Here is a 27,587-nt window from a genome sequence, read left to right on the forward strand (position 1 = left end):
CAAATGGAGGGTACAAGAATCAGATTGATTACTGCCTAATTTCATCAAGGTGGAAATACACTATTGAGAATATCAAAACAAGACCGGGTGCAGATTGTGGATCAGACTACCAACTACTGGTGAGTAAGCTGCGGATTCATCTGAAAAATTTTAAAAGACCCCAGTATAAAACAAGCCAACATATAAATAGCAAAAAGGAGTAGGAAAGTTTTGGAACCATCCTACAGCAAAAGCTCAGGCATGAAGATACTATCAACAACTGAGCCGATCTTAAACAAGTGTTTAAGGCTACCAAGAATAAGGTTAAAAAAGAACGGCCAAGAAATCAAAAGAAGAACTGCTGGTTTTCTAAGGAAACCATTGACCTTATCGAACAGCGCCGCGAACTGAAAGTCAAGGGCCTCCATTACACCTCTCAATACAACCAACTTTCAACGCAAATAAGAAGGGAAATCCGTAGAGATAAAAATCAGATCATTATTGAGAGGTGTAAAAAAATTGAAGCATATGCAGATAAGATCTATACGCGTGAACTGTTCCAAGAAATTAAGAAGCTCACTGGGGATTTTAAGCTAAAGAAATCAGCTATTAAAGATGAAAATGGAAAAGTGCACACAAAGCCTAGAAGTATTCTGGAATGCTAGAGGACTTACTGCCAAAAGCTGTACATAGACCCAGATGAGCATATTGACAATAGCATCGCGTATGGTGAACAGAACCCAGGAATTCTCTTAGAAGAAATTAAACAGGCAGTGTCAAAGCTGAAGAATAATAAAGCGCCTGGATCAAATGAAATCACTGCAGAAATGCTGAAACTATCTGGAGATAAAGGAGTAAAGGTTTTATGGAAACTGTGCAATGAGATTTGGACAACGGGAGCCTGGCCTGAATACTGGGTGGAATCGATTTTCATACCATTTCATAAAAAAGAGTCTATCGAAGACTGTAACAATTGCCACAACATCTCCCTCATCTCACACGCCTCCAAAGTCCTACTAAACGTCATTCATGAAAGACTGAGGTACTATGTAGATGGTCAAATATCGCCGGAACAAGCTGGATTTGTCAAAGGTAGAGGAACACGTGAACAAATCTTGAATATACGCTAGCTCATAGAGAAGAGTAGAGAATTCAATCAACCATTTGTAATGTACTTCATTGACTATAACAAAGCTTTTGATTGTGTACAATGGAGGAAACTATGGACTGTCATGCAAGAAATGGGATTCCCCGAACATATCATCCACTTAATAAAGTACTCATACGCTGGATCAAAAGCAGTAATCAGAGCACAAGATACATTATTAGATCAATTCCAACCTACCAAGGGTGTTCGACAAGGGTGCATTTTATCACCTTTTTTTTTTTAAGGAACCGAGAACCGGGTGGGAATTGTTTGAACATTACTGCCGCCCGGAGTGCATTTTATCACCTATCCTCTTTAATATTTATAGCAAATCAGTATTGAGAAAGGCACTTCAAGAATGGAATGTCGGAGTGGTTATTTGAGGTAGAAAGATCAACAATTTACAGTTCGCAAATGACACCACATTATTTACCAAGTCTGAACCGGAGATGAACCAACTAATAAAGCATGTTGAAGAAGCAAGTAACAAATATGCACTGACAATCAACAGGAATAAGACAAAGGTTATGGTTATAGATCGAGCAGGAGTATTACCTAACATCAATGTACTGAACGGCTACCGAAAAGTGAATGAGTTTATATATTTAGGTTCAATTGTACAAACAGATGGCGGATCATCCAGAGAGATTAGACGTCGCATTACCTTTGGGAGGGAAGCAGTCAGCAGGTTAATACCAATTTAGAAGATAATCATATCTCCAGGAATAGCAAGTTGCGACTACTTAAAGCATTTACCTTCTCGGTGATGCTCTATGGACCCGAAACATGGACACTCAAAGTAAAAGATGTAAAGTGTATAAACACCTTTGAGATGTGGGCATACAGGCGGATGTTGAGAATTTCTTGGATGGAAAGAAGAGCCAACCTCTCAATTCTGGTCATGCTAAATGTGGAAACAAGACTGGCAGTTATGTGTAAGTAGAGGATCCTAAGGTTTTTCGGCCACATCATAAGAAGGGATGGATCTAGCCTGGAGAAGCTGATGATCGAAGGAAAAATAGAAGGGAAAAGAAGCTGTGGAAGAATACCAATGCGTTGGATAGTCCAGATTAAAGCCATCACTGGCTATCTCCTTGGAGAGGCCATACAATTGGCAGAAAACCGTGAGTTTTGGAAAGAGACTGTTGCCAACATCAACTGATGGGTCACCAAACTTCCGCTTTTGGAAGATAAACTTAAGAAAAAGAAGTAACTACCACGGTTCCTACCAGAGATGGGTAAAAACGAATTAAAATAATGAATAAAAATAAAAATTATTCTGAATAATTTAACTTGTAAATAAATGATAATTCTGAATAAACAAATATAATAAATTGTGATTAATATCCAATTTTCATGTAACAAAATTATGATAAAAATATAATTTTTATAACAAAGCAAATAAATATAATAACAATAAAATTATGAATAAAAATTATCTAGAATAATCAAATGAAAAATAAATTATTAAAGAATAATTTTGGTATTTACTAGATGGCCGTGATCGTTACAGATAATGAGATAAAGAAAGCACGTCTGCGAGGAAATGTCTACCACGACGATAGCCTATATATATAGGCATAGGCACTACAAGGGTGTGCGCTTGCACACCCCTGGATTAAAAAATAAAAATAAATAGAATGAAATTTAAAAATGTTTAATAGAGGCTATCATTATAATTATAGGTTTTCTAATAGCTTATTAATAGCTAATAGCATTCAATGAAACCATCGAAAAAACAAAAAACATTTTGTACCGTCAAAGAATTTGAAAAAATATTTCTACGTATTTTATTTCAATAATTTAAGCATTATTTAGATATCAACGTATATGATCAGCTATGCATGATCATCAAAAGTTAATCACTTCTGATTCATATCAAATAAATCTGCAGTTAATAACGAAGTGCGTACGCAAGTGGGTCTTTAAAGGTTCACCCCTCCTCCCTCCGAAATTGACGGAAATCATTAAAAAAAATTAGTAAAAGTGATTTCATAGATTACATAAGTATGAGCATTTACAATCTAAACCTCCTACCAATAAAATTTTTTTGGGGTACACGATTTAAATGCTTCAAGATGTTAAAAAAATACATTTTTGTATGAAATATACTAATATAGAAGTGGATTTTTTAATTGATGCTATAAAATTTTTATATTATTTATCAGAAAGAAAGTATAGCTTTAAATATTATACTGTTTATTCGTGGTCACAACAACTTAATAACATTATTTCTGTTACTGCACCCGTATAATACATTAATAATACCTATATTGACATTCTTTTATATTTAATATACCATTTTTTATTCGTGTTGATTACTACTTCGCAATTATTATTTTTAGGCATCTAATTGTTCCTAAACTATTACAAACCATGCATAGTTAATTATAAAAAAATTTGTATTCAATATTTCAAATTCCTTGAAATGCAGGGTTTTTTAACAGAAAACAGCATTTACATTTTCAATTATTTTATATATTTTATAAATACTTTTTAATTTTTTATAACACACGTTTTTTTAATGCTGTTAACACACAAACATTTACTTAAAATATTTATAGATTAGTTTGACTTGTATCATAATGTACTATTAATAAAACATTTGGAAACATAATCGATAATTCAACTAAACTAATTACGTTCTACACAAACATAAAAATCTAAATATATTTTCTAGGAATATAATTGATAACTTTTACCTTATACGGTATATAATGTAGTATAATATAAATGATAACATTTTTTTTTTTTATATTTTGCTAGGTATTTAATATTAGATAATTATCCAAATACGTAATGTAAATAATTCACACTGATAAATCGAAATGGAAACCTATTGACTAATGAAGAATAAAAATGATAATGTAAATTATTTATTACGAGTTTGACTTATATTCGTTTTGATGTATAGCATAATATTAGTAGCAATTAAGATATCGTGCTTTTTTAAAAATTTACGATATCATAATAAAAACCGTTAAGTATAATCAATCAGTTATGATCTTTAAATTTAAATTATTTGAAAATAATAAATACATAAGATAGTATATGAATTTAATTGATTAATATATCTCATGTGCACGGGGTACAAAAAAAAAAAAAATATTAACGCTACAGCACATGACGTGATTTTTGATCGAATACATTTTTTTGTACACTCCCTCATAATCGAGAATTATTGAAAACTTATAGTATTACGTCCATAGACATCTGCGAAATTCAATCCACCACATTAACCGATCAAATAAACAATCAGTAATTTTTTTTATAAAATTGAAAAGAAACTCGAGTATTCATGAAAATAAAACAAATATTAGATGAACGTATCATCATCATACATTTATAGTGGATCATTAAAAAATGTAGATAATTAAATGTATATAATTAAAAAATCATTTTTTTAACAAATGGAATCGATTAGCTTATATGAGAAATGGATTTATAAAGTATTTTAATAGTGATTAGGAAAATGTTTCATTGAAGAGGATTTGACGGTTTAGTTGATGTCAAAAGGAGGAAGGTTAAGCATTATTCACACCAGCCATTGTAGTCCAACAGAGGGTTCATTCCTCTTGTGCTGATCACGATGTCGTGTAAATTCATACGCATCACTTCGGATTGATCGCGTATCACATTTTCCTCAATATCGTCCTCAATATCGTCGTTGTGGTTTCCCGATGTCGCCATGAAAAGATCCAGTAGTGGGTGCTGACTTTGAGCCGTAGCGTTCACAAGTCTATCCAGTCTGCTCGATCTGTTTATATGCCGCCGTGTGTATTCCTCGTCTAGAAAATTATCGCAACAATTTTTAATTTTTCCTTTTATTTCAAATTACGGCAACAATATTCCACAATTAGCACATGTCATGTGATCACCAATTCATGATGATCACAGTGTGATGTATACATGCCATGTGCTTACTGCAAGTACCTTTCGTTAAAGTGCGTTCCTTGACTGTTATTCTGCGCCTGAGTTTGATTTCCTCCGGCATGTACTCGACTAATTTGTCAATGAACGAGTCCAAAGTCAAACAGTACGATTTCGATTGGATGTTTACTCGACACATAGGGCATTTCTTAACTTTCCTCATCCAAATATGTATGCACGATTCGCAAAACGTGTGTGAACAGTTGAGTACTGTGGGCTGAAAAACAATAGACGCATAAAAAAACCGATCGAATTAAATAATTTTTGATAATTATTGTAGTATCATTAGAACACCAAAGCATTTATGTTTTTGACAATTTTAAGTGGATTGATTGACTGTTTTAATAGTACACTTGTTAAACAGAATTTTATAAATATATAGTTTGTCTATTTTTATTGTTTTCACATAATATCTAAATAGATAAAACTCACAAGACAATGAATAAATTCCAACCAAAATAACCAATCCTTATAATATTTTATGTACATCAGCTTCTTTTGTAAATCATTTGAAACAATGATAAATAAGTATATTTTCCTATGAAATCATTATTATTTAAAATATATTTATGATAGCGAAACAAAAAAGTATATAATATTACAAATATATATATATATATAATTTAAATATATTCGGTCTTCAAACATTAGTACATGAATCAAGAGTTATGAAAATATCATTAGATAATTGATTGAGATTACAATATCTAATATTATTACCTTTATAAATATTTCCATGCAGACACCACATTGTAAATTTTCGGTCACAGTATTCCTTATAATTTCTTCCCAATCAATCTTCTCCTTAATAGGAATCACTTTTTTACAAAATACTGTTTTTTTTCCAATTTCTTTCAACTTGCTAGCATTTTTCTTTATTGATTTTATTAACTCATTGCTTGATGATTTATCGCCAATTTCTCCAGCTGTATCTGCAGTTTGAATCATTTGCTCTCTAAAAATAATGACATATTATGAAAAAATGTAACTAGAAATAACTATAATATAATAAAATTATAATATTTCAAAAGTAAGTACTCTTCGGTCATATCTTGTTGGGATTCAGTGTTAGCACTTGGTCCATCTTGTTGAGATGCAATAATGGTACTTGAAGTACTTGGATCATCTTGTTGAGATTCATTGATGGTACTTGAAGTACTTGGTCCGCCTTGTTGAGTTTCATTGATGACACTTGAAGTACTTGGTTCATCTTGTTGAGATTCATTGATGGTACTTGAAGTACTTGGTTCACATTCTTCATCATTATCAGTATTCGCTAGAAAAAAAAAAAAATTTAATTAGGTAATATACTTAATATTAATTGATTTATGTCCGACGGGAAAAGAACATTAATTTCAGTAAAATTAACTTCAATTTTTATATTACATTTCATAATATTCAATATTTATAAAAATAAATAAAAATGAATTATTTCTTAGATAGGTGTGTTGGAGTGCGTTCAAATTTAATATTTTTTTTTTTTTTGTAGAGAGTATATTTCAACCATAGACCTTATACTAAGTATAAGATATTATATTATATTATTTAGTATATTATACTTAATATAAGGCCCATGATTTCAACTGTAGGTTTTGAGAGATAATGTAAATTATTTATTACAGGTTTAACAATGGTTTGACTTATATTCGTTTTGATTTATAGCATAATATTAGTGGCAATTGAGATATCGTGTTTTTCTGCAAATGTACTATATCATAATGAAAACCGTTAAGTATAATACGAGTATATCAATTATAATTCGTATATTTAAATTATTTGAAAAAAAAAATAAGATGGTATTTGAATTTCTTTTTATTAAATAAATTTATTTTTATGTACTTAATATACTAACATCAATATAAATATAAAAATTAAATGTCCAATCGCCATCTTTTCATTTGATACACAAATTTAAAAAATTTTAAAAAATTCTCTGTGTCCTTGATGGTCAACTGAATCAAGCAATTATCGTAGTCGCTCCAAAAAAAAAAAAAAAACCGTAGCTACTATTGGCACCATTTGAATACCTTTCCTTATTTCTAGCTAAATTAATGTATGAACAATATTATGGGATTATTGTATGTGAACTCGTAGTCTAAAGTTATTGAAAGCCATACATAGCGACAAGTATCGGGTTCAACTGATGAAATTTTATTTTGCACTTTTTTAATTATTTTCATGATTGATAACTGATACAAAAGTTAGTAACTTAGTAATTACGCTGTGACCTACTTAGGGTGGTGTTGCATAGCAAGTCGAGGGATATTTTCGATCAGCGGAGCGGAGCGACGGCGCCGAGGAGCGTAGTGACAAGTGCCGCTAGTATGGCATCACTGACGTGACAACTTCCCCCGACCCGCGCACTAACTATTCGGGTATCGAATATATACACGGACAGTCCGTGTACGCTTTATCCACCCGGGTATCTAAACACAGCGTATTTTATATTACTCTATCAACCATCACTGCAGCAGCATAGATAATTGTTGTTCTATGGTGTATTGGTGTTATACGTTATATTACTCTACGTCGCATTAAGTAAACTAAGCTACAATTTTGAAAATTGCAAAATTTGCTGATAAATTAATCATTACACAGTTGTACACATGGGCCCAATATACCTGTGAAGAACCGCAATCATACCAACCCAGGGGGCATTCGCCCCCTCGCCCTTCGGCCCAGTCTGCCCCTTAGCAGGAAAACTCGACAGCTTAATCGTGAATATCAATTTTAGTTCATATAATTTTGTCCAACTGTATCAGTATAGCTATTACTTTTATCGATTTGGTATGGGAAAACAATAAATATAACATAAAATAATATCAATAGTGGGTAAGGAATATTATAATGATATTTTATACTTTGTTCCGTATTATAATAAAATTATGAGAAATGATTAGTAAAATATTTTATAATATATTATTATATTATAAGTTAAACAATTATTTATTTCTATTAGAGGTTCAAATCAACCGGGCAAGATCAAATTACCCGAGCAATGTGAACATTGTCCGGTATTTCATATTGCCCGTAACACACATACATATACACATGCATGTACAGACGCATTGGCTTGCGTGATGAGGTTAACATGGCCCATGTGATTGGTCCACTGTGGAATTTCCGGTAAAAAAGTAATTCTATGAATAAAACAACCAACATGCACTTATCTAACTAAATGGGAGTAATAAAAAATAAATTTTTTTTTTTTTTTAATTTTATCATCTCAACGATCTGCCGAGCTTACGGAATGAGTAATTCGTGCGGACGGATGAACTCGAAAATCGAGCGCCGGTATACGATTGCGGACATTAACGAGTCCCGTGCGTTTCACCGTTTTCCAACGCGAACAACATTGATGCCATCTCGGCCTAACGGACGCGCGTCGAATAACCGCGAAGGATTGACACCGAGCACCGCTCGCCGGTGAGAACGTTTCACGCGCCGGCATATTCAAAGTACGGGTACTCACCGGGAACGGACATAGTCGGGGCGCTGCTCATGAATGTCTTCCAGTCGTGCGAGTTCCAACATCTGTTGCCGAACCGGCACGCGCCCCGAAGATAATACATGCAAATATCAGCGGCGGCCATGCAATTGGATCACTCTGAGGTCCGCTGCGGCGGGGCAGTTGACCGACGGCTGTGTGCTGCTCTTCCTGAGATGACCGTACTGGACCTGCTGCGTTCCAGTACCGTTGGCGACGACGAAAGGCTGGCTACTGCGAGCGACGCGACCGCGACCCGTAGACGCCGACAATAGTCGCTCCCTCTCACTCACTCACTCACTCTCTCTTCCCCACCACTCCTCTCGCTCGATATCGCTCCGTTTCCTCGCACCGACCGCGCGCCGTCGGACGATCAATATCCCGGGCCCCCTGGAACCGTTACGGACGGTACGCGCGCGCACGCGCGCCCCGTGTCCGGGCCCGACCGTTTGCCGGTGCGCGACGAGCGCGGCGGGGCGCAGGCGCAAAGGATAACGATCGACGGGTACCACCCCGCCCCGTCCCCCGACCGTAGCGCGGTGCAAGAACCGTCCGGCGCGCTCGAACAAACGCTGCGGCAAAGCGTGCGCAGAGGTTATCCGCGCGTTCGGCGTCCGGTGACACGACAACCGTCAGCGAGACGATTATTATTATTACTATTATTATTCCACGAACGCGAACCGTTGTGCCGAGTGCTGGACCGTCGGGTGAAACGCGTGCGGACGGACGGCGTCGGAAGAGATGGTCGGCGGCGGTGTTCTTTGCTTACCCGCCTACGCGTGATCCGCGCCTGCACGTCGGACGCGTTTGCTGCGCGGCGCGGCCACGAATACTTGCGCGGCCGGATCGCGGAATCGTTCCGCGCTGAACGGATAACCGCCCGGGCTCGTGCAGGTCAGGCGTGTTCGGTGCGATAGGGGTGTGTGCACGGTTCGTCGCGGCCGAGACCGAGACAAAAAAAAAAAAAAAAGGAGAAAGAAAAAACTTCCATTCCGCGCGGTAAAACGTTTCCCCGTGTTGGTAGGTATTGTGCAAGCACGTAGAGTGTGTACACTTTTTAGAAGTACATTTAATGTACCGGACAAACGTCGCTTCTCGGACGGATCTAGTCGGACTACCGAAGTAATAAAGTCCATCACGGCTCTCGTACACCAACACATTATTTCGATGGGTGTTCTGTCATTTCCCAGATGTTTTACACAAAAACGCTTGATTGTACCATACGCATTATCGTGTTTTGTTCAGTAAATTGTTCATCCCAATACATCGGTTTAAACCGTGAAAGGATTTTACGAGTACACATTGCTTAAAAAACACGCATAATAAATATATCTTTTTAAATATTTAAGAACTTGAGACTATTATATCTAGACTATTTGTATGCTTATGGACATACAGTTGAACATAAGTTGGTACGGGACGTGATCGATTTTTATCCTACAAGGACGTTAATAATCGGGCGTAGCGTTTCGACTACCAAATATTGGTGACCGTATAAACATATTATTTTGCCCCTTACACGATCAATAAATTCCAGTCGTTGCTTTTATTTTACTGACAGAATCGTCTGTTAGATTAAACCGAAAACGCCCCAAGAGTTTTTTCACAAACATTTTCACATGGATATCGAAGTATAAAATAATAATATTATTGCGAGTGGACCTACTATTTACAGCACTTTTCAGTCAATAGACACTTAAATAACATAAATAACAATTTGGAAATAATAAATTGTGAATAATTGAGACATGCGAAAGCGATGTTATATATCGGTATTTATTGAGAATGGTATTTATTTCGATTTGTTCGTATACACAATCATAAGTATTTTACAAATTCAACAAATGCATATCACATTTCACGGTCCACGGACAAAAACAACCAAAATTCTATAATCATAGTTTTTAATATACCTATAATTACAATATACAATATATATGTATTAGAATGTATAATAAAATATAATCGACAAACTTATTTTCCCAGTGTTTCTATCCGAATAATTTCAAATTTCCAACGTTAAACAATGACCTTCTCTAAACGCCTACTTTCAATATAGATGAACATAATTATTTCCCTATAATTGTGTGATGGGTTCGACGCAAAAATGAACGATCGGAAACACTCGAAGCGCCATCTAGTAAGAGGGTATTGATCCACGAAGTTTTAGTATTTTATTTAAAAAAAATGTATTTCAACAATATTTCGTGAGTTATATGAATGGAAGTCATATAACTGATAACTAGGGAACGGATTTATATGTAATAAAAATACAGAAATATGTACATAAATATGTAAGTATAATTTATAAAATATGTGCTAAAAACATCCAAATATGTGGGGAAAAAAAATTAAAAAAAAAGTGATTATTATTATTAAATTATCAAAAAGATTTGTTGCATTGAATTATTACAATATCTTGTAAATTATCAAATGTTAAATGTCTCCTATTAGGTATCAAAATACTTTTAAAGCGGCTAAATTATCGTTTCACATCAACCTATGTATTAAAAGCATATTTCAAGTGCATACTATCAGAAGGCGATAATTCCAAATTTTTAAAAGGTTGTCTACCATTCATTATGTCATTGATTGTTTTAAAATCAATATTGCCTGGAATTTTTTTCTGTAACAGCATGAATTTTCTTTTTTACGACATCTATTGGTCCGCTTACGAGTTTTAATCGCTGATTCAACAATTTGCATACTATCATTTGGTGAAATATTTTTTATTAATAATTTTGTTAAATTATTTTTAATTAAAATTAAATTATTTTCAATGTTTCATTTTGCATAATATTTTGAGCTTTGCCAATAGAGATAAAAGTTTCTGGATATAATTTTGAAATAATTTCTTGTATTTTCGTTCGAAGAAGACGCATGAATGATGAAATGATAAAAATATGTTTAAAAATATTTAAAAATTAGTGAAATATGTAAAAATATGTAATTATACCAAAATATGTAAAACTATGTAAAATAAAAGTATCATAATTTTAATAGTAATGATTTAAATCATAAACATTTCTTATCGAATCTTAAATACCTCGTTTTAATAAAAATATGCATTTACATATAAATCCGTTCCCTACTGATAACCAACGCTGAAATACCTATTAAAATTCTGTAACTTCTGGGGTCTGCAGGGAAATATACATTTGAGCTCGCACAAATTAATAATTTTATTATTACGACATTAACTATAAGCCATAGTTTCATATTCATAGTCAATTCATAGTCAGAATAAGTATTGTTCAACCAATACTTATGACATAAATTAAATTCACAAAAGATACCAATGCTTAATAAAAGAAAAAGTACATAAATATACCATTTTTATAAGTTTAGTACCAACCATGCTTAAGAAGTACTTTAAATTATTACCTATAAAATAATCATATTATTTATATTTATTTTATTTTATTGCATAAATTGGAATCATTAATTAACTATAAATTATTAATTTTAATTATAAAAAAATGACAAATTAAACAATAATATGGATGAGTTTTAAATTTAATGGACTTTTATAATGAAGTTGTTCCTAAAAAATATGTGAGAAATGGTAAAAATAGTAAAAACGTGTTTAATTGTACGTAATTTGCATTATAAAATTTTCCAAAAATAGGTTGTACATGGCGAGTAATTGTTGCAAAATTCAATCAAATGAATGAAATAATAAAACTTTTACCCATGGTAATGCGTGTTACGTGAAGTTGACGGAATGATTCGAGTTAGGCGGACGAGTCGCGACCGTGGCTTATCAATAATTGTGTAATCACAGTCGAAATGTCTTATCAAATCGATCCAGAAAGTATAAACAATAATAATAAAATTATTGATTGTGGCCGAATTATTTTTCATAGGTAGTGAATAAATTCGTTAATATTTAATTATTATTATAATAATCTCAGTATTAACAATTGATGAGTGTACAATATGATATTGTAAACCACAGGAACACGATGAACTCGCCCAGTCCAGAAGTGGATGTCTTTATTAGCAATTACACAATCGTTGATCCAGACGTATATCATTTGTGGGTGAACGGATATTCTGGTACCTACCTATCTAAACTACACGTTTTCATAATAATATTGTTTTTACGTTATAATCGATCGAACTGAATTATGGTACGGACATTTTTTTTCAGCCTCTGAAGCGGTGTCCATTCTGAAACAGTATGGCATTCTGGAAGAGATGGGCACAACACTTGACTTGGTTGCATCGGACATATTAGATCATTACCGAACTTACAGTTTGCTTGAAAAATTGATTCACTATCCTACGAAATTAGATCAACAACTGGCATTTCAGATTGAGCCGCAGACCAAACACATTTTAGTAGAAAAGTATACAATATTGATTAAACTTTAAATTTTACTATATTTTTGTTATATTATAATTCACAGATGTTCATATTTTTAAAACTGAAAGTAGTTAATTTTAATTTGTATATCCATCATCTGGTCCATGTGATATTAATTATGTTTATTTAATTATTTTACACTTGAGTCTTATTCTGTAGAAATGTAATGATGTTAACCTATTTTCAAAAATTTTGTAATCAAAACTAAAAATTAAAATATTCACATTATTATTTAACGAAAAGTTGCATGCTGTTAAATTTTTAATTTATTTTATACTTCTTAATAAGAATCAAATATTTAAAGATAAAAATGTTTTCTTACACACCTTTTTTTTTAAAAAAAAAAGAAAAAACATATATTTATTATGGTTTTGTTTAGATATTATGAAATTGATGATATTGTTGTTAGAGAATTCCTTGGGAAAAAATTGTCGTCTAAACATCGCAAAGATTTAGATGAAGTTAGTGAAAAAACAAGTATTGCTATAAAATCTTGCCGGTTGGTTCTCATTATTATTTATCAGATTTCATTTATGTTTATTAAAATTTGTTTTAAAAATAAATTTGATTTCAGACGTCAATTTGACAATGTTAAAAGAGTTTTCAAGGCTGTCGAAGAACTGCAAGGCTCTGTTATTCAAAATATTTCTAGTATATTCTTACTATCTGAAGATTTAGCAAAGTATGTAAAAATGTTTATATATATATATATATATATATACTTCAATATCACCAGATATAACTAATAACCATGTTATTATTTAATTAGAAAGTATGGAGTGATTGTTTTCATAGCTTGTATGCGTTTTGAAACATCTAAAAGAAAGTTACAAACATTAACATTTCCTGACTTTTATGAATCAACTCTTTGTATAATGAACAAATGGACTTATCCTAAAAATAGTCCAGAATTTGGAGATACAGACTTGGATAGAGAGTTTCTACTGGATTTAAGAGAAGTTAGAATATTATTAGACAAAGAAAAAGACCATAAACAGTTAGTTTTATTTACTAAAAATGTTTGATAAACTAAAAAAATAAAAAATAAAACAATTTATCATTTAAGACATAAACTACAGCAGTTTTATAATTACTTTATTATGTATTATTGTTTCAGTGTTGTTTGTCAAAAATTAAAGCCAGAATTTCTTGAAAAAACATATAATAGTATGGAAGTTAATTTCCGTTCATTAAGTCGTGCTATTATTGGAATTGCTTATAATCTTCACCATAACAGAGACTTAAGGTAAATTTTAAAATAAAATGTTTGTGTACATAAAATATTATATCGTAACACAATATATTAAAAAAAAAAAAATCATTATTTCCATTGTATTTTAGAGGATTCTTCCTTGAAGTAGTAGAAAGGATTATTGATCCATGGAAATTACTTGCTTGGAGTAAAACAGATGTAATGAATTTTCTTAAAGTATATATTAACAGTGCCATTGAATTAGATATATTTCAGTAAGTAAATTATTCTATAAAATGTAATTTATTTTTAATTAAAAATATTTATGTAATAATTGCAACTAAAAAATAATGGAGTGTAAAATCTCATACTATTTGTTTCATCATTATTATTTTTTCCATAGACTATAATATATTTATATGTTCATTATTAGATTTTTAAGATATACAATTTAATAGGTTTTCAATTGTGTTTGAATTTTTTATTAAGATTTGTAAAATATTTTTATATTATTACCAGTAGAGTCTTGATAATTCAACACACATAGGACCATTGTATAGTCAAACTATCATAAAATCAGGTATTTAAATAGAAATCAAATTAACTTATAATATATTTATTTTCATTACAATTTTATTCATGTATAAAAAACACTAATACTCAAATTATAAAATATAAATGTAAAAAATAAAAAATTGATTCAAGAAAATGAGTAAGAATAGATGAATAATTCTAAAATAAAATTGTAGTTGAATGTAATTTAAACATAGTAAATTACTTAAGCTGTTGGACTAACATAGTGCAAGATTATATTATTTATATTTAGAAATACCATATGCTCACAAAAAATATATAAATATATATTATTATAAATGAGTATAAATTGCTATTCCTTTATTTTCATTTAACTTTATTATGAATATTTATGGGTTCAGCTAACTTAATACTCATTTATAATCTTTAAAAATTGCATTTTTAATGAAATTAAGTATAACATTTACAATTTGTAGAATACTATTATATAAAATTAATATAACTTCATAATTTGTTGCTGCCTTATTTATTAAAAAAAAAAATTAAAAAATGTTCTAGGGATGCAGAAGTCAAGAAAGCTTGGGAACGCTATATGGATGTAATAACTACCAGTGTTAAGCAACTTTATTAAATCTTTATCATACAATGAATGACTATTTAAAAAAAAAAAAAAAATCGAGGTAAATTTAGACAATTTTTGTTATAGATATTATTAATACATTTGTTAATTGTATAAATTGGTACTTCAGTCTGATTGTGAATTTGAGTTATAATATATATTTTAAATAGTTATATATTTATATAGTAATTACTCAAAATATTAGTCCAAATATTTGTTATAAATTAATTGTGTTATATAGTATTATTTAGATAATGTGTGTTTTATTTAACTTTGTTTTACTAAATTATTTCTTGTAAAATTTAATACATTACTATTGTATACCTACATTTAATAAGACTAAAGTAATATTTTATGCTAGTCTTAATATAGTACCTATAAAAGTACAAAAAATTATATTCTATTTATATTGCATGTGTTTATACAACAAATTTTAATTAAAACCTTACATTTGTAAACTTAAACTAATATTGTATTTATAAAGTTAAATTGTATGCATGACCAAATTTCAAGGCAATAAGGAGTTATAGATCTTTTATTTTTAATTACTAAAATATTAAAGCTGCGTTACAACACAATTACTGAATTGTAGTTTTATTCATAATACCATATTTATGTATATTACACTATTTCAAACTTTTCATTAAGGTAATCAGTATAATATAATTAATTTTCTTTCTAATTTTTTTAATTAAAATGTATTATGTTTATACATACTTTAAAAATAACAAAAAGTTAAACATGACCTTTTTAACTGTAGTGTCAATATAATCTATAAGTTTTCATGTTGAAAAATCAATTGAACAACTAATAATTATTACAAATCAAATCTCTAACAAAAGCATTTATTTAAGTTTATTAAAATTATTATTTTACAAATTATATTCAATAAAAATATTAAAAATACATTAATATCTTAAAGTGTTAGTTTTCAATTTGTACTTTGTTAATAGTTAAATACAAAATCTCACTAAATGTCATTATTTTTCAACATACTTACATACTTAAATAATGAATATAATATTTGTTTACCAATAATATTTAATGTGTGATGACTAAAATGTGATACTTATGATATAGTTTTATGGTAAAAATTAAAATTAAGCAACTCATAACAATAGAAATAATAATTTTATCTAAAAAATATAAATTTCTAGGTAATAAATTACCTTTATTTTAACTATGATGTTTGTTATTAAAAAATGAAACTTGTTTTGAATATGCTGCTGCAATGTGATAAGGTGGAGGAACTCTCTGAGGGTTCACTTTAGGCTCATATAAATTTTCCTTTGTTTAAAAAATTAAGTTAATATTTTATCAAAATATTTATTCTTAATATTTCTACTTACTGGTTCTATAATACTACTTTTCATTTGATAAAGTTCTTCCATTTTTTCGGCTTCTTGATCGATTGCTATATTGTGATCAATTTCAGTTGATTTAGATGTTTCGAGATTGTCAATGGTTACTGATGGTTCCTAAAAATGAATTTCAATTAATATTATAAACATTTTGAAGCATTGAAAATGTCAAAAATACATAATTTTTAGAATATATAAAAATTAAATATTATTAATATGGTTTAGGCATTCAAATATAAGATAAATATACTAGCAAAATATTTATTGAACATTTTAATCAGCACATTCTTTTCATCCTAACAATACTATAAAACTTTAAAGAAACTAGTGTTATCTTTCATACTATTATTGTAAGAAAATATTTTTACCTATATAATTTTATTATTAGTGTAACTCTATATGTATAAGAAATAGTTAATTACTGAAGTGAATAATAAAATTGAAGTAATATTTTGCAATAGAACCTTTTTAGTTAAGAATAGTTTTCTTTAAATAAATTATATGGTGAGAAAATGAACTTTAATTGTATAATTACGTTGCTTTTTTTTTTCCTTTCCAATAACATTTTGGCAAAAGCTCTCATCTTTTTTGGGTGTGGTGTAGGAACTCTCATTAAATTTCCTGGTTCTTCTAAGACAGAATCTTCAGTAAACCGGATCCTTGTGTTAGTTTTAATAGATTTATTGCATTGATCTTTGTTTTCTATATTAAATATATAAAATTAAATTACATAATTAATAAATATATTAAATGATAAATAGATATGTCAACATAAACATAAATTACCAATAAAATTATCTTCTCTTTGTGGTAATAAATAACAAGTTAAAATATGTTTTCCAGTCTCATTCTCATAATCATTTTGTAAAGGTGTCAATGGTTTGCTTTGATTTTCTGAAAGCCAAAGAGCATTGAGATTTTTTAACTTTAAAACAGAAAGTGGAAGATTTTTAATCTTGTTTTGTGTTAACATTAAAACAACTAAATTTTGTAAGCTTCCTATACCATCGGGTATACTTGATAAATTATTTGACCGTAGACTGAGTTCCCTTAAACTTCTACAACTACAAATTTCTGAAAAATCACAATAAGAAAATGTACAAATAAATTAAATATTTAGAACTATAGATATTGATAAAAAAAATACCAGTTGGTATATTATTTAATCTGTTAGCATCTAAACGTAAGATCATTAATTTTCTCATTAAACCAACTGAAGGTGATAAAGTTTCTAAAAAGTTATAAGAAGCATCCAGTTCTTCTAAACATTGAAGGCCTTCAAAAACACCATTCATTTGTTTCAAACAGTTATGATCTACTTTTAATGTTACTAAATCATGTAAATGCTTCATTGAACTAGGTAAACACTAATAAAAGACATATTACAACAACATATTAGTAATAATATTAAACATAATAGGTATATTTTTACTTTTAAATTGTTAAATGATAGGTGAAGGTCTTTCAATTTTGAACAGTATTGAATATCTTGATCAATTTTAGATATTCTATTATTACTAGCATCTAAGTACCATAATTCATGAAGATTGCTGATTTCCTAAAATAAATATATATATAAATAGATATTACATATATTAAAATATATTGAATTAACAATTATTTACAAAAAAACAAATAGTTTTTAAATAAATTAACTAGAAATTATATTATACATCAATTAATTTGTTCATTCTATATACTTGTAAATATACAATAATAAATTTTACCATAAATTAATACATGTATCAATAAATATATTAAATTATTTTTGATAACAAATATGTAATAGCAATTATAAATTTATAATAATTAAAACTAAATAAGCTACTATAGTTATATACAGTTTGGATTAATTAATTTATAAGATTTTTAAATGAACAATAAGAACCTGAAAGATTCAAAAAATTAAAATATATATGGATGTTGAAAATAAATTTATTTTTATAGGATAATATTTTTAATATTTAACTAAACTGATAATCATATGTAATTTAAAGTGTATAATTTGCTACTTACTGAAGGAATATCCACAATATCATTGGAGTCAATCCACAGCTCATGCAACCCATAAAGATCACTTATTGCTGAAGGCTAAACAATTTAATAAATCATTGATTTTATTTTGATAAAGTTTGTAGATCTAAATAAAATGTTCAAGATTAAATATTACATTAACTGTACTTACAAATTCAATAAAGTCATTTTGTCCAATATCAAGTCTATACAGTTGCATTAAACGGGATACTGCCTTTGGTATTTGAGATATTTTATTATCCCTTAATTCTAATACTCTTAAGTTAATAAGACGTCCAATGTTTGCTGGAATAAATTCTAACTGAGTATCATTTAAACAAAGTTCTTCTAAAGATAACATCTGAGTCAACGGGATAGGAAATTGGGATAAATTATTAACACTTAAATTTAAAACAGAAAGTTTCTTGCAATTTTTAATGTTTTCATCAATTGAACATAAATCTATAAATAATAATTATGAAATTATAAAAGTTTATTTAAAAATAAATTCTACTCACAATTTCTGCTCACGTCCAGCTCAATAAGATTAACCAATGAACCAATTGCTTTCGGAAGATGTTCAATTCTATTGTCACTAATGTGCAATATTTTTAACTGTAGACAATGAAATAAAGGCAAAGGGAGATCCTTAATCTAAAAAAATGAAAACTCTTATTTATAATGAAGAATATGAGATATAAAAAGTAACTATCAATGTTTCGATAATACTTTTATTTACTTAGTATAATAAATTTTAAAATATTTATGTATAGGTACTTTACAATATGAATAATCAGTATAATGTTCAATATAAATTCTTGAAAAGAATTTTGTATATAACTAATATACATATAACTAGAAATACCGTTTATATTATTGAAAAATTTTTGAGCCTAGACTCTTAATGTCAGATGTCAAATAGCTGACATTATGTTATTATACGATATTTTAAACAACCTCATAGACTGTCCTGACATATTATCTGAAATTGGGTTTCATGTTCATAGTATAAACACAAGGAACATGGATCTTTTCATTATTCCTAAGTATAATACCAATAGTGGGAATAGTACGTTCTTTTCCAGAGCTCTTGTTTTGGCCAATAAAATATCAACTAAATTAGATTTTTTTGTACTTTCTTGTAACATATTTAGAATTAAAGCTTTAGAATTAATAAGATCATTATAGTATTAGTATTTTGTATTGTTATAATATTAATTAATTAAGTTTGTAATTACTTCATTGTTTTATATACACATGTTATTATAACAGTTGTTAAAATATTGTAAAAAGGGCATTGCCCGTTAATCTATAAATAAATAAATAAATAAATAATATAACAAAATCAGTTAAAAAAAATAAGCAGAAAATAAACAGTTAAAATGGTTTGAATGTATGGTTGACTAAATATAATCACTTGGAATCAATAGTATCTGTATACTATATACAATGCACTACTATATAAATGTTATGCATTGTCTACTTAGTATGGGAGCAAAATAAAAATTATTCTACTCCATTAGTGACCTACCAATAACAATATAACATGAATGGGAATATCTACATTGTGAGATAAACAAAAGATATTAAAAATGTTCAATGCTCTTACGTGGTTAGAAGATAATAACAACTTCTCTAGGGATCTTTCGTACATAAATATCTGTAATGGCACGTCGACTAGATCAGAGTTATTCAGATCAATAACATCAATATAATCTTCATAGTGGTGGTTAGAACTTTTCCGCCCGAAACACGATAGAAGAGACATGGTTCATGAACTATGTGTCAAAATGCTTCGGTGAAAAGTGTGTAAATTACCAACGCTAAACATGTTCTTTACACATTCGTACATACGTATCCATTGGTTTGAAAAATCAGCGACCACGACAATTAAAATATAAAAAAACGGTGGACGAAATTCGATAATAATAGACGTATTTTCCGCTTAGTGGGAATCGGTTTCAAAAAAAAGTCTGATAACCGAAAATGATACGAACGAGAAGAAAAAGAAACTGGTTCACGAACGTTCTAGTTCGTTTCCCTGCCCGCCTCCATAACTGCGGTACGTGCAATGCCACGGAGGCTCCAGTCGTTCCAGCAATGATAAGACCCACTTGAATTTTAAAAACTCGAATTCGGTAAAGGTTCTTGCCATCCAGTGCAATTGTTGCGTGATTCTGATTCCCGGGCCCGATTTAAATAGAATCAAATACAGTTTTCCATTAAGTAGATCACTGTTAGATTAAAAAAAAAAAAAAAAACACCGCAAAATCAGCACGCATGGTGTGTCCGTCTAACTAGTAGATCACCGACCAGTCACCGGAATTCGGAATAAAAAATTAATCGCCTGACTTTAAAAATCCGTTTAACGTTGACACAATAACGAAACACAGTGATTAGAGGTAGGTATGCACAGTTTCAATACGTTAGTGACCAGTTTTTTGTTCTTGTTTCGAACCCTCGCCGTAAAACCGCAGGACCGGTGGCGCCGACCAAATTTTGAATGGTCTGGTCAATAGCCACACAATTTATAACTTAAAACCCTCCACACCCAATAACGTACCTACTTTAAAAGGTTGAGAATTCAATCCCTTTCGAAAATGCTTAACCTATTTTAGTATTTATGGTAGCATTTGCGTGCTTAAATGTTTTAAATAGTAATTACTAAATGGGTAGTATTATAATTTATAGTTGGTTTGATTAATTTCACTTACTACTTATTTGTATACTAATCCACCACTCACCACTCTAAAAACATGGTCTAGTCATAACCTGACTTGAACCCCGAATTCAACGCCACTACTGGGCAGGACATTGGTATCGTATATTGTAATTGTTTATAAACGTCTGCTCTCTGCAAAGGGGGTAACGCTACCTACATTATACAAATACCAGCCGATGTGTTTAGTACACTTGTTTTACAGAATTATTTGTGTTATAATTCACAGCCATCGTCCGAGATGGATTTCTTAAATAGGTGCCTACGTCTTAGCATCGTACCCACATAGTACGAAGGTAGGCAGTTGTTTTTAATAATATACAATACGTAAGGGTAACAAATCGTAATACATAAAGTGAAATGAAAGCTTGGTAAAATAATGGGAAACAGTGAACACTCAGTTTATCAAGGGGTTGCAGAACTCTCACGTTTAAAGCACAGTGTAAGAATACTAATATTTATGAAGAAACAACCTAATACGGAAATTAGCAGATTAGCAGATTAGCAAGTTGGATGCAGCTCCGAATACGATTCGAACTACCGGACTAGCACTTTGTTTCATCGCTAGTGAGTATGCTAGCTCAATATGGAACCAATCTAAATATACAAAAAAAAGTGTTGAAAGCACTTAAAGGACTACGAAACAAAAAAAAAATGATTTTTTGCTTTATACTACTGTATAATCTAATAAATTAAAACTAAAATGTTCGTCTTTCATGATAATCAATTTGTTACATCCCCCTTCGACCATTTTATATATTTTGTAGGTCACACTACACATTAATACTATTCTTGAGCCTTCATGAACTGCGTATAATGTATGTCTTTGTCAGTAATTAATTTTAAATCTGAAACTTTTGAAACAAATTTATTCATTAAATGTACGAGTATCGAGAAGATAAGAAAAGAAAAGATAATACAATTTCTATTTTTAATTTTTTATATATATTTTCCATTTAGATTTTTAATACATTTTAATATAATGCCCGATAAAATAAAGATATGCAAAAACATGCAAAATAAAATTTCACATATTTAGCCGTGATACCTTGAAATGAATTTCTATGTCATCTAGCATTAAGTAGGTACAATTTGGCAAGATTGATATGCAAATGCATGAACATATGAGCCCTGAATATAACAAATAAAACCGTGCATCAACATTTGTTGTCTAAAATGAACTATTAGGTTGTGATTTTATTATTTTCATTTTGTTTTTGTGAATACGAATTTGAAATTTATCGTTTTACTTAGTACGATCGACTATTATTGTGATAAATTGCATTCAGTTTGTTTCACGATACTACTCGCACTTCCCTAGCAGTCACACGACCATACGGTGGTGCACATCTCTAAGGTTGGAGATCACTGTATTAGACATATATTTTATCATAAACTCTCAGTAATTTTTTTTATTTAGATTTAGACGTTAGATTTGATTTTCTAATCAAATAACTCAATGATTTATATTAACATTTTAATGCTTTATTATATCAGAACAAATATGGAACAATAAAATATTAAAAATATACATAATATATGATATAAAAAATTTATATTTTTCTTTTTTTTAATAAAAAATTTACATTGAATAATAACTTTATTTGATAATAATGTATCTACACTTCATTTATACACCTAAAGTAAATTTTAATGTATAAAGATAATTTTTATTTTTTTATAATAATTTAATATTATTAATATATTATAATTGCACTTGTGTTGTATTTTTTAACTCTTCGATTAATTTTTCATTTTTTTTTAAGTTAAAATAAAATAAACATTTTATTAACATTTAAGTTATACTTTATTTTTCTTAACTTGATTTTTTTCTATGTATTTAATTTATGTATAACATGTAAAATATATTGTTTTAATAAGTATAATATTTTATACTTACAATAGGTACGTATTATGTTTTGTAAATTACAAGTATTAATGTAGGACTGACTGGATAAAATAATTCACGTAATGATTAATGAATTTATTTCATATTCAGTATTATGTGTATAATTTACAAGATCACTATATTATAGAAGTTTTAAAATAAAAGTGTAGTCTAAATACATAAAATAATATCAAACTAATAATAACAGTTATACATACTTGATATTTTGATTTTTGAACTTTTAACAAAACAATTGTTTATAAAATACATTTTAATTATAAATTAAGACCCAATTGTCAAAAATAAACAAAAGATCATTTTTATGTTTCTCGTTTGAAATAACTAATTCTAATAAATCACTAAGTTATTTTAACTTATAATAAAATTTAAAAAATTATATAAATGAATAAGGAGTTTGAAAAATATGTGCATTTTACTATATCAATAATATTAAATTATCAAAAATACTCCAGCTCAAAAATTAATAAAAATGGTCTTTAAAAATTAAAATTGAGTTTAAATAGAGGTATAAATTATAAATAAATGCATTGAAAATAATTAATCAATATACTTACATTTTTTATAAAAATGAAATTTAATTTGTTTTTATATTATACATAAAATTGTATTTTTAAAATTTTATAGTTTCATACCTAAATATAATAATTTATATTACATCAAAATTGATTGATTTTTTTTCTTTTCTTTCAAGTGACAATCTTTCTAGATGTATTTTCGTTTGCTGGCCGGCTAGAATAAAATAATATTAAATAGAATATTACATACATGATTTTACCAATAAAAACAATTCATATATTATAAATTTAGATTACTAAATTAAATAAAATGTAAGTATTTATTGAATAAAAATACAGTTTAAAATTAATAAAGAAAACTTAAGGTTTCATTATAACAGAATCTTTAATAATAATTTTAATTAATAAATTTAAGACTGGGAGTGATAAATAATAATGTTAAATGACTTTTAGAAGAAAAAATTTGAATACTTATGTAATTTTTCTACTTTTTAACACATGTTGAAAATATATAAAATTATATATTGTATATTTCAATTGAATTACTTTATTATATATTTTTCTCCCAGTAATGCATTCTATATTTCCTTATATATTTTACTTAGTTTTTATGGGTCAGTTTCGAACATTTTTTTACTTCATGATTTTTAGCAAAAGTAATATATATTATATAGAAAATTAAAGAAAATACTCACAGGTTTAATAAAATTTGGCTAAGAGAGATGTTAAGACACCGTTCTACCTATGTTCTTACAGGTGTTGGTTACGATCATACCTTTAATTTTATTATTTTTAAAATTGTATACTTTATTAAATAAATGAAATGTATTAATTATATACTTATATATATGTTAATTGTAGTTTTGTATTATAAAAATAAAATCATTAATCATCAACTCGGTTATTGTGTGTGAAAATTAATTTTAATATAAAAATACCTTTAAAATACGAAACGAGCATATCAGTGTTTCATCAACAGACATTATTGCTGCAGCATTATCAAACTCTCCGCAGTAATTTGGAGCTGAAAATAAAGTAATTAATTGCCGCTTAGCAAAGAACTCGTAACCATCCTCAACAACCTGAAAACAATTGTAACAATTATTAAAAATTGATATTTAAATTCTAGTGTTTATTAACTTGATGAGCTCTGCATATCAGGTCAAAATCATGTTTGTGTAAGAAATCAGTCACAATAGCAGCACCAAATTTAAATGATACACCCCTGTCATAATTTTCACTCCAGCCTATTGTATACTAAAAAATATTACAACAAAACTAATAGTAATTCATAATTAATAAATATTAAATCAAAATTAAAAATTACTTTATCGGGATCCGACCAGAGCAAATCACATAATATACCTTGGTCAGGTACGTTTGTAGGTCTTGTAATTTGTCTAATTTGTTCCATTGATTTCAAATTTGGACTTAGACCACCATGACAACAGAAAATCTTTTCCTCTACTATTGCTGCAACAGGCAAACAGTTAAAACAATCGGTAAAAATTCTCCAAAGTTTAGTATTATATCGACGCTTGCCTGCAAATAAATATTAGACAATTAATTTATTTAAGCATAAAACTTAAAAAAAAAAAATTATTTAATTCTTACATTCATCATAAAATCCATATATTCTATTAATACTAGCACATTCATGATTACCACGCAAGAGGAAAACATTTTCAGGATATTTAATTTTGTATGCCAACAACAAGCATATCGTTTCCAAAGACTGTTTGCCACGGTCCACGTAATCACCCAAAAATAAGTAATTTGAATCAGGCGGAAAACTTCCATACTCAAATAATCGTAATAAATCAGAATATTGACCATGAATATCCCCTTAAAAAAAAAAAAAAAAAAAAAAAAAAACAATAATAAATAGTAATAATAGTAAATAATCAAAGTAATGTAATTTTACTAATATTACTACTTTTTTTTTTATTTAATTACTACATTAAATTATAAATAATGCGAATAACTGAATTACATTAATTCCAAAAATATATTCTATTAAAAATTGAAATTAAATAATATAATATTATAAGTAAGGATTAACCAAATATTGTATCAACTTCTCATGAATAGAAACTTTGCAAGATTTCTATTAGTTATACTGATCTAATATTCTTTTAAAAATTCTTAATCAAGTTTTAGGAAAGGTCAAAATACAACTCACCTAATATTGTACGGAAGGCTTTTGGAATAGTGATTTTTAAAGATACCTAAGAATTTATTAAGCAAACGAAGCATGAATCACTTTGTTCATATAAAAATATAATATACCTCATTAATATGTAAATAATGTAATAATACATACAATACTAAACATTAAAAATAGATTTAATGAATAAATGAAATCAGATAAATATTAACAATAAATTAAAAGCATTAATACCTATAAATATATATGTATATGTATTAGTTTTGGAATAAAGTGTGAAACAATTTGGAACTAATTAAATCATAAATATAGTTAAAATAAAAATTATCAATACTTGACTAGTGTATTGTATCGTTAGATTAATTAACCAAACTTAAGTAACCTAATAAGATAGGCTCACCACATATTTTCAACGGCACTTTGAGTTCCAGAAGCATAGGCTGTGACAAGAATATTTCTCTGGATTCCAGGCACAGATCTCGAATTTCACCTCCAGACAGTTGCACATTTTTAATGGTTTTAGCACCACGCACTGTTGAAAGCGATAAATAAATTAATCGACATCGTACACGGGATGATATCCTAATCAGAACAAAAGGCGACACAAGGAAAAAAAAAAACCCTAACAACGTCGTCATCGTTTGGCATGGTCGACTAGACTCGGCAGCTTACCTTTCAACAAGTTCGATATGATGTTGTCAATGTTCAGTTTATTGCCCATTGTTTAGAATCGGTTTGCGAATTTCCGTTTCGTGACAAATCTAATATTGTTACGTCGCGTTAGTCCGTGTTGTAAACAGTCAATGTTTATGGTCAAGAGTAAGTAACAAAAAGAACACTTTTGTTTACGTTGTCGCGATGATCAAAAAGGAACACCGCACAATAGTCACAAACATCGATTTCGATATATATTTTTTTATACAAGAATAATCTGAACGGTTAGATAAACATATATAATAAAATTATAATCTATGTGTGAACTCGATAAAAACTGAATGAGATAATACTAATAAATGTAGCTTCTTTTATTGTACATGCATTCGACGTATATACACGACTAATCTATCATAGTATATTATAAATAATCATTCCCATACTGCCTGTAGTAGTGACCGAACTATTGGAATTTTTGGTTTCCAGATAAATATAACATGAACGTCAATGTTAAAGGAAAGGTCATTTTCTTAATTTAGAAATAATAATTTAAGATTTGTTAGTTGAATTTTATTTTAATCAAATTACATACGTTTATTATACACATTAATAAAACAATTTTATTTAACATTTTATTTAATTTTATCTAATATTAACTAGTAACAAATATTAATATAAATATGTACCTTATGTATTGGTTGTATTATTGTAATAGGTAATTAAAATCTGCCTTTATTTGCCAATGGTGTTCTCACAATATTTTGTTTTATTTTAGTGGTAATAATGAGAAAAAAATTCACAAATGAAGATTTATTTATATTATACAAGTAAAATAATAGGGATTCTGCTTACAGCGTCTGAATAAAAATGTCTACTAGTTTTGAATAGAAAAAAAAACAAAACGTACAGACTTTAGTTAAATCGCATGGTGTTTTTTAGGATTAATTTTTGCTTTGACAATTAAATTAAAATAATTAGAAAAATAAAAGATC

The 27,587-nt window shown here is 28.8% G+C and overlaps 4 protein-coding genes across 10 annotated transcripts; 1 reads left to right on the forward strand and 3 right to left on the reverse strand.

Annotated features, from left to right (window-relative positions):
- Positions 1-4,083: 4,083 nt before the first annotated feature.
- Positions 4,084-8,788, reverse strand: LOC112688639 (E3 ubiquitin-protein ligase RNF8-like). Its single transcript, XM_025561935.1, has 5 exons — positions 8,529-8,788; positions 6,095-6,332; positions 5,777-6,011; positions 5,060-5,273; positions 4,084-4,914 (listed from the first exon to the last, which is right to left on the reverse strand). The coding sequence occupies exons 1-5, from the start codon at positions 8,647-8,649 to the stop codon at positions 4,658-4,660; spliced, it is 1,065 nt and encodes a 354-aa protein (XP_025417720.1). The 5' UTR covers positions 8,650-8,788; the 3' UTR covers positions 4,084-4,657.
- Positions 8,789-9,053: 265 nt separating this feature from the next.
- LOC112688638 (acidic fibroblast growth factor intracellular-binding protein) lies at positions 9,054-15,314 on the forward strand. Of its 6 annotated transcripts, XM_025561928.1 has the most exons (11): positions 9,054-9,563; positions 10,530-10,691; positions 12,172-12,409; positions 12,502-12,602; positions 12,697-12,895; positions 13,292-13,411; positions 13,487-13,594; positions 13,682-13,909; positions 14,030-14,158; positions 14,254-14,379; positions 15,197-15,314. In XM_025561928.1, exons 3-11 carry the CDS (start codon positions 12,333-12,335, stop codon positions 15,267-15,269), a joined length of 1,161 nt encoding a protein of 386 aa, XP_025417713.1. In that variant the 5' UTR covers positions 9,054-9,563; positions 10,530-10,691; positions 12,172-12,332; the 3' UTR covers positions 15,270-15,314. The 6 variants fall into 6 exon arrangements, with proteins under 6 accessions (XP_025417713.1, XP_025417712.1, XP_025417718.1 ...); XM_025561927.1 differs by lacking the exon at positions 10,530-10,691; XM_025561933.1 differs by lacking the exon at positions 10,530-10,691 and having other exon boundaries at positions 13,322-13,411.
- A 928-nt stretch (positions 15,315-16,242) lies between these two features.
- LOC112688717 (erbin-like) lies at positions 16,243-20,399 on the reverse strand. Its single transcript, XM_025562052.1, has 10 exons — positions 20,241-20,399; positions 19,150-19,285; positions 18,804-19,093; positions 18,635-18,709; positions 18,051-18,176; positions 17,766-17,985; positions 17,405-17,692; positions 17,154-17,320; positions 16,607-16,735; positions 16,243-16,544 (listed from the first exon to the last, which is right to left on the reverse strand). The coding sequence occupies exons 1-10, from the start codon at positions 20,397-20,399 to the stop codon at positions 16,434-16,436; spliced, it is 1,701 nt and encodes a 566-aa protein (XP_025417837.1). The 3' UTR covers positions 16,243-16,433.
- Positions 20,400-23,922: 3,523 nt separating this feature from the next.
- On the reverse strand, positions 23,923-26,927 carry LOC112688690 (serine/threonine-protein phosphatase alpha-2 isoform-like). Of its 2 annotated transcripts, XR_003149076.1 has the most exons (8): positions 26,614-26,927; positions 26,342-26,473; positions 25,389-25,619; positions 25,102-25,316; positions 24,915-25,031; positions 24,713-24,856; positions 24,470-24,549; positions 23,923-23,988 (listed from the first exon to the last, which is right to left on the reverse strand). XR_003149076.1 is itself a non-coding variant. In XM_025562014.1 (7 exons), the coding sequence occupies exons 1-7, from the start codon at positions 26,660-26,662 to the stop codon at positions 23,962-23,964; spliced, it is 915 nt and encodes a 304-aa protein (XP_025417799.1). In that variant the 5' UTR covers positions 26,663-26,927; the 3' UTR covers positions 23,939-23,961. The 2 variants fall into 2 exon arrangements, 1 of the variants encoding a protein (XP_025417799.1); XM_025562014.1 differs by lacking the exon at positions 24,470-24,549 and having other exon boundaries at positions 23,939-23,988.
- Positions 26,928-27,587: the final 660 nt, after the last annotated feature.

This window comes from Sipha flava, unplaced genomic scaffold, assembly GCF_003268045.1.
Source record: "Sipha flava isolate LNK unplaced genomic scaffold, YSA_version1 3_pilon_pilon, whole genome shotgun sequence".
NCBI classification, from domain to species: domain Eukaryota; kingdom Metazoa; phylum Arthropoda; class Insecta; order Hemiptera; family Aphididae; genus Sipha; species Sipha flava.